Genomic DNA, 8,046 nt, shown 5'->3' with positions numbered 1-8,046 from the left:
GGGGGGGGGGGCAGCACGGCACGAGGCCCCTCTTAAAGGCGCCGCGTCACCGCGCGGCCCCGCAACCGTCCCCCAAGCGCTTCCTGCAAACGGCCCGGCCCGACGGGGGCGGGGCCGCGCTCACGCCGATTGGCTGCGGCGGCCGCTGAGGGACGCCCAGCCCCGCCCTCCGCTCCGCTCCGCCGGAACGGGCTGTAGCGGGGAGGGGGGTCCCGCTGCGAGTGCCGGTGCTGCCGGCCGCCCTCGGGATGAGACCCCGGGCGTTGTGTTTCTGCCCCTTTTTCCGGCTCCCGGCGTCCGGAGGGGACGGGCAGGGCGGCCGTGCGGCTTTCCCGGGGGAGCGGGCGAGCCGGAGCCCGTCCCTCCTCCGTTCGGGGTCACCTACGGGCAGGGAAAGGGCGCTGAGGGACGGAAAGAAAAACGGCTGCGTAAGAAAGGAAAAAAAAAAAAAAAAAAAAAAAGCACGGAAAGGGCCTGGGCACATCCAGGTTTCTAAAAACCCAGCGTTTTGGGTATGTGTGACCCGAGGAGGGCCGTGCACCCCGGCGCTCTCCCCGGGCCAAGGACAGGAATGTGCTCCCCGAGCAGCAGTTAACAGTCCAGTAAACAGGACCCAGAACGCCAGTAAAACAGGAGATGCTTGGAGGCAGGCTCAAGGAGGCACCCGAGAATCACTAAAAAAAATATATATATATAAAAGGAAAGATGCAGTCCCAAGTCAGGGCTGTTTACATTCCACGGTGAACTGAAGCTATGGAAGTGTCGGTAGAGAGAGGGTTGCGAGAGCCAGGAGAAGGACGATACTCTGTGCGAAGTAATTGCTCATGTTTTGCAAATACACAGCTCAATTTTGAAACATTATACAAAGTAGAAATAGAAGGTGTAATAAACTGTTTTAATTGGGTATTCATAAGATACACTTTAGTATATAAAAATTCTTCTCATATACAAAATAACATACGCATGCGAGTAGAAAACATGCTGAAACACCAGCATCCATATGCTACATCATGCAAACTTATCATTCACTCCAGTATCATGAAAATGACCAAAATATTCAATGGTAAGTGCAAATAAACCGCTGTGGTGAGTGACATCATCTCCCCAGTGAAGAATTTCTTTGCAACACTTGCCAGGTACTGGTTTCCATGTGTTCTCTGCCTCAGCAGTTTGTTACATCTGCTCTCACAGGCTGTTTAAAAACCCGTGTAGTCGTGGTTATGGTCATCCTGCATAACTGCCCCCTCTAACACACAGGGGATTCCAATAACCCGCTATAAGGACGACAGAACCGTAACCAAGAACATTAATTTTTTGCAAATTCTCTTCTACTGTCACTCTAGACAGAGAGCCTTCCATGATTTTCCCAGTTTAGGGATAAACAAGGAGTTTTCATCAATGAATGAAAACACTTTGGTGCAGAAGAGATAATGCAGAGAATGGGCCTGTTTATCTCCACTGCTGAGCATGAGTCATTCTTCCACCGGAGCTTTCTCCACCGGTTTTTTGTGCTTGCAGTTATAAAGCAGCAGCTCGTTTTAATTATCAACAGGGAAGCACAGAAAGACAATACACAATTTGCCTCCCTCTGAAGTGATTCAAAGAAAAAAGACTAGGAAAAAAATATGCTTAAATATTAGACAAGGCATGAAATACAGTAGTTCAAGTGATTCCCTGCACCCTCCTTTCACTACACAGTTTTCACGTACATGTATTTGGGCTCGCTGCAAAACAGCAAGTGTTTTATGCATAAGATATAATTATAAAACAGAAAAGAGCCAATTAGCATCTCTTCAGTTTGCATTAAGGTCTTCAGTAAACCTTTTTTTAGCTTGTATGATATGCAGAGACTTTACATTTCCCCACATAAATCAGTAACATGGATGAGATTATCATTAAGATTATGAGCTTTTAAGCTAGAATTAAAGAAAGTGTGCGGTTTTACCTTGGCTTTAATACACTGTAAATCTCTTATTCCCTTATAGAAAACCATTTCCCCATTTGCACTAAAGATAATTTAAAAGAAATATTCTAAAAAACAAATGGTATAAATGCTTTTCGATGCTTTGGGTAGGAGCTAAAGTTTTTCTGATAGAACTCGTGACACAAAACAGCAGCCAGTGCCTGGTTAAAAAGAACATACATCACTACACACCACCACGTCACGTTGTGAAATCCAAGCGTGATGGCCATAGATACATATATGAGGAGCTCTGCAAAATAATGAGGGCATGAAACTCTCTCAAACCAGTCTCCAAAAGGCACACTGTGGCTCAGACTTACGACCTTCCCTGCAAGCAAACAGAAAGAAATTAGCTGAGAACAACAGGCATTAAACAAACTTTTCTCTTCTACTCACTACAGAACAACTTGCTCCTTAAAGTTATCATCATCATTCACCTCCATCTGATCTGGCAGCTTTGCACTTCTTAATGAAATAAGATGCCACCTCTGGCTGTTTGCGCAAATACAGAGTAAGGAAACCTATTTTTAGCCCACATGGAGACAGAAATGAGGTCCCTGAGGAGTGCCACAAGTCCTAAGCATTAGCATCTGTCTGTCCTTAGGATACTAGCAGCTAGACCTTCATTTTAAGTTCTGTAAAACTATATATACAGACACAGACACACACACCCCCTCTTCAGCCATCAGATCTCTTTTCCAAACAGCCTCATTTAATCTACTGAAAGTCTCATAGAGAGCGCCACACTACAGGAACTGAAAAATACTCATGTTTTAAGGTATTAGAAGCTACAGAGCCTATTGAAACAACCAGGAAAAAATTACCTAAGTAAATGGTTGGCAGAAATGAAACATCTTACCTGATTTACTTTTTCTAAGATTAGCTAGAATGACAAGACATCTGTGTTGGTGAAGAGAGGCCCAAATGTACATCGTAACTCCCACAATGTGATACCAGCAGATATGCACAGAAAGCTCCTTACCTGAATGAAATATGTTTCATTAATGTATGGCCAGGAAATACCTTCCCAAGCATCTTCCCAAAACATTGTATACCTTTTTAAATGTTACTGTCTTACAAAATTCTAGTAGTGAGCCTCTAATCCCTTGAAAGATGCTTTTAAATGCTGCATCATTTAAGTGCTTGGCTGGTAGTTCATTTCCCTTAACCACTCTATCCTAAAAATATCTAGTTTTTAATCCAGTAGCTTGAGGTACAGCATGATGCACAACTGATACATAATTGATAGTCTAAGACCTCAATATTCAACATTGTTTGTAATTCTTATCATCCTAATTAAAGATGTTGTCATGGCTCAAGTCAACATACAAGTATATAGTTGTTTGTCTTGTTCACAGTGAGTGAGATACATACACCTACACACATACCTACGCCCCCAACAGTGTGAACCATTTAGGCCTTCAAAAAAAAGGTTAACTGTATTAAGGACGATTTCCAACGTACAAGCCAATACACCATCTCCAAGAATCTACAAGATGTGAAAAGTAGAAGACAGGTTCAGAAAGAAAAAGGCTTTGTCTACATGTAGGAGATCTGAAGGTTCTTTTAAAAAACCACTGGATTAAACTAGAGCTGATGTGGTTGGAAGTGGTTAAAAACTTCACTGAAGTTACATACTTGGTAATGACCACCTTACAAAAATTAGTCATGGGAGAAGTGCTACAATCAGCTCATGGCTCATCCGTGCAGGGGAACAGCAGCTCAGTTGTGAGACTCAGTGGAATGTGTTGGCAGAAAGAAGTCATATAATTCAAATTTCTGCTGTATTAATGGAGACATTATAGTACCGAGGGAAAGAAAAGACTGACAGATGGAAAGCAGGGCAGTGGTGAGTTCCTAATGGAAAACAAAGGAGGTGGCCAAGACAGCCTTGCAGACTTGCCTTACAGGAAAGCTTACAACAACAAAAAAAACCAAACTCCAGTTTGAGAACTGAAGTTGCATAGTGGCATTTGAGAACTGCTACCTATTACTGTCCTTCATAAAGCATATCTCAATGCAAAACCGATTGGTAACGATCCTGAAAGCATCTATGTGAGATGTCTTTCAGGAGGTAACAGTGACGGTTAACATGAAACTGTGTGTGTCTCTGTGTGTGTATAATGCTGGCTGATTATGTGATATACGGAAACGTAGTTACTTTGAACTATGCCAGTAAGTATTTTTACGTCTCATCAATTAACACACTTCTCATACAAGCAGCCCTCTGAAACCATTTGCCATGATGGAAACAAATGGGAGCAAAACTGCATCTTTGGTAATAACTAAGCAGGCACTTACCATTCCTGACCTTAGTAGGCACTTGACATAGCACAGTTGAGCCAACAGCAACGTAGTAACCAAGTCCAAAGCAGTACTGCACAATGTGAATGACACCATTGGAAAACACGCTGGTCCAGAGGCATTCTGCAAGTCTTCGACAGCTATGCAACCAAAGCAGCAGGAGAACCAGGAGTACAGAGAAGCGCTCACTATCTGCTTGCAAATAAAAAATAGCAACTTTGAGACAGACGGGAACAATTTAACCCCAACAATGCTTCAAAAAGGCTATTTTTTTTTCCCCTCCCCACAGCAAAATTTTACCTTCATTTTAAATTAACTGACCACTGGGGAAAGTATTTGTACATGTGAGGCACTGCTGACCTCAGCAAGATTACTTCTAGAAGGTGCTAACAGCCCCTTCTGCTAAAAGGACTGCTGAGAGCCATCACATCCATAAATTAGAATGATTTCTACCTTGAATAATGACAAAGGGACTTGGTATTCCAGGAAAGTCACTTGGAGCCTAGTTTAAAAGCAGCTGATGAAGTAGCACTCGAAGCATACAAATTTAGCACAGGATGGTAGTGCAGCTTTCTAATATTTGTATGGCTGCATCATAATATCTGGAATACTTGCCCGTGTCCTCACTCTGAGAATCTCTGCCAAGAGAGCGGTGCACATGCTGAATCCATGATGGGAGCGACCCTCCAAGGAACTCGGCTTGGAAAAGCCCGATCAGCAGAAAGCCGTTCCAGAGCACAGAAACCACATAAAAGTGAGTAAACCACCTGTGGGAACAAAAAGGGGTCTTCGTTAATGTTCTCATCATTCCTTAATTGGAAATGTACCTGCAGTACATGCTTGCCTGATGGTGAGTACATTCCCTTTTGGTCCCCACATCAATAAGTAGAGAACTCAGGACTCTAGTGGTACCAAGCAGGAATAACCCTAACACCTTCTTCCCCCAGCAAAATGCTGCCTGGAATAACCTCTAACTGAGCTTATCTTACTAACCATAGCTGCACTAAAGAGGAGAAAGCGTAAACTACACACCGCAAAGGTATTCCTCAATGCTCACAACTAATCATGATGTGCACAACTTTTTCTTCATAATTTACACCACTGAAAGCACATCCAAATTAATTTTCTGGGCATTTCCAGGCTGTTGCGCCTAGCAGCACTCCCACTTTCCTCAGTTCTAGTGGATACATTACATGATGTATTAAAGTTCATAAATGACAAATGCAGATGGTAAAAGGCACCCAGAAGTAATTACTTAGCTGTACACTAAAATATCTTGTCCCTCTGCAAATTCAAGGCTTGCAACAATCACATAGGGAAAAAAAACAGGAGAGTCCACCAATACCACTGGGTGATTACAAGGCAAAACCACACGTTTTTTTGAAGAAAACAAAGAAACCCCCAACCCCATAATGCACTTACAAAAGCATATTATGTATTACTGAAATGCAAGACATTACGGTCAAGACGGGTAACTGGATGGAGTTAAACAGTCTATGATAACCAGCTCCAACTAAGTGATCCAGTATTTCCATTTGCTTTTAAAACTGAAAGTCCCTCTGGCTAGGAATAAAAATCAGGACCTCTGGAAACACCTGCAAAGAGATGAAATACATACCACTGGAATATGCTGCTGGCTTTGTCTTGACAATGTAACTATTGGTACAAAACTAGAATACAACTGTATAGTCAGGGAAGACTGTATTTCTCTGGAACATGCAAACTTTTCTTTTGGGGGAGTGTAGGGGTACAACACCCTTGCTTAGTGAAACCAAATAAAGTGACTCCCTCCCAGAGCAGCTCAGGTATCTCTCAACAGCAATACAGAGGCCAAGTCAGAACCACAGAGGTAGCAAGCATCCCTGCACGCTCCATAGCGCCTTGCCCATTAGTGGTTGGTAGCCACTTCAGACGATAACTTCTCCTCCTTGGTTCCATCTCCTACCAGGCAGAGACAGCAACATTCACTCTGCTGATTTGCAACAGCAGAAATAAAATTTATCCCCTCTTCCTTATTTTCTGCTTAGAAGACAAACAGAACTTGTATATTGATAAAAACTCGATGCCACCTCCAAGTTTCAAGCTCTTTCCCTGCTGTCCTGTTACTCAGTAGACTCCTGTCTCATCACTCGCCAGAGAACTTTCTCCACACGTGTTGCTTTTTGCTACTGGCACACAAACAAGTCCTGCCAGCTTAGCACAGACATGTCCTGCGAGCCTTCAGCAATCCCAGTTACGCTGGGGATGTGTCTGACCTACAGAGCGATCCAGCACTGCAGCAAGTACACGTGTCATCCCTCAAGGAGAGGAATGTTCACTATTTGTCAAACCAACCCAGAATGAATCATAACATTTGACAAGATGGAATGGCAAGTTAAAAACAAGCCCAGGCTAGTGAAAGTACAATAACTGTTTGGAAACAAGACACAGATGAATGGAAACACAAAACGCCTCAACAGCTACCTTCGGGATGTTCTCTATTCTTTCAGCTAGCAGCGTTATGGGTTCCCTACTCAAGCAACAGAATTGCTCTGTAGATGTTGAGAGCTTAAGACCAATTTTCTGAAAAAGCCACATTCTTCAGACACCATCTTCCCTAAGAAGGGGTGGTGGGAAACTTCTGTTGGAGAAAGGTCAATTCAAATGAGAAACTACCTTAAGAATGTGGCACTTTGCAGTATGCTGCAATGAAGATAAAGCCTTTATGAGCCCCTATTTTCGCTGAGGGTAGTGCAGAGCTTAAACACATCCCTGGGTATTTTCTGTAACCAGAAGCCTAATAACCAAGTCACTATATTACAACCTTTCCATGAATAACATGCTAAGTCACAAAACTTTTTTTTAACGTTTGGTTTGAAAGCTATGTATATAAAATGTGCCAGTGATAACAAGATCACTGCATTAGGGACGATCGGATCTTTGGGTTAAGTAGCCTCCCAGTCTTGTCCTGCCGGCCTTGCAAGATCCTGTCACGCCTATGTTCAAGTCAAAGGCTAGTTCTAGTTGTGGATCTCAGCCGGTCAAAACCGATGAAATCCCAGTAACGTATAGAAAGCTGTAAATGGCGGGTTTTTTCCCCCTTTCATCCTATTAAACATCTACTAAGAGATGTGTTTGGATAACCCAGTGGTTCTTTTGCCTTATTAGCGACTGTTCATGCAGGGTCCAGACTGTTATGTTAACATGCTGCTAGTAGTATCCTAAGTCCCATTTTAAAGGAGGAAGACGATGACTCGGCATCGGTTTAAGACGGTAAACCCGCAGCATATTTGCGCAGTCACAGTTTCCCTCAGGAATCCATATTCCCAGGTCCCCGACCCGAGCCTTGCAGGAAGGTTTGTTTTGCTGATACCGCACGGGACTGGGATTCAAGGGATTCGGCTTTTGCTCCCATTTGGACTCCGTACGATCGCCGCCTCTACGCTCCTCGGTTCCCCATCCGCGAGAACAGAGTGAGCCTTCCGCAAAAAGCCCAACTCCATCAGAACACGCAAGGCCATTGGCGCTCGCCGTTGGTTTTCCACATCTCCAGCTGAGGTAACGGCAACGCGCACACAGCTCCTTCCTGCCGGGCCGCCGGGCCCTACGGCGGCCAGCAACGGCGGCAGGCGGCCGCCGCGCAGCGGGGAGCGCAGCCCTCCAAGCCGCCCCCTCACCTCTTGGGCACCTGGAGGAGGCGCAGCCAGCCCGGGCGCTGCCCGCAGCCGCGCTTCGTCTTCCCGTAGCGAACGAGATCCTGGAGGAGGCCGGAGACGACGCCGGCCCGCCGCAGCCGCGGC

The 8,046-nt window shown here is 44.6% G+C and overlaps 2 protein-coding genes across 2 annotated transcripts in view; both read right to left on the bottom strand.

Annotated features, from left to right (window-relative positions):
• Positions 1-965, bottom strand: part of TMEM165 (transmembrane protein 165) — a 12,185-nt gene extending 11,220 nt beyond the window's left edge. The window contains exons 1-2 of the mRNA XM_010574572.1: positions 962-965; positions 125-381 (exon numbers count right to left, since the gene is read on the bottom strand). Coding sequence (XP_010572874.1) covers positions 125-381; positions 962-965 — 261 coding nt within the window. The remainder of the gene's footprint in view (positions 1-124; positions 382-961) is intronic.
• A 1,066-nt stretch (positions 966-2,031) lies between these two features.
• SRD5A3 (steroid 5 alpha-reductase 3) overlaps positions 2,032-8,046 on the bottom strand; it is a 10,625-nt gene continuing 4,610 nt past the window's right edge. The window contains exons 2-6 of the mRNA XM_010574571.1: positions 7,924-8,042; positions 4,883-5,034; positions 4,265-4,459; positions 2,823-2,945; positions 2,032-2,291 (exon numbers count right to left, since the gene is read on the bottom strand). Coding sequence (XP_010572873.1) covers positions 2,032-2,291; positions 2,823-2,945; positions 4,265-4,459; positions 4,883-5,034; positions 7,924-8,042 — 849 coding nt within the window. The remainder of the gene's footprint in view (positions 2,292-2,822; positions 2,946-4,264; positions 4,460-4,882; positions 5,035-7,923; positions 8,043-8,046) is intronic.

Source organism: Haliaeetus leucocephalus, unplaced genomic scaffold (genome assembly GCF_000737465.1).
Source record: "Haliaeetus leucocephalus isolate CR32 unplaced genomic scaffold, Haliaeetus_leucocephalus-4.0 Scaffold439, whole genome shotgun sequence".
NCBI lineage: Eukaryota > Metazoa > Chordata > Aves > Accipitriformes > Accipitridae > Haliaeetus > Haliaeetus leucocephalus.
Note: the sequence above shows the minus strand (reverse complement) of the source record. Positions and strands in the feature narration are given on the sequence as shown.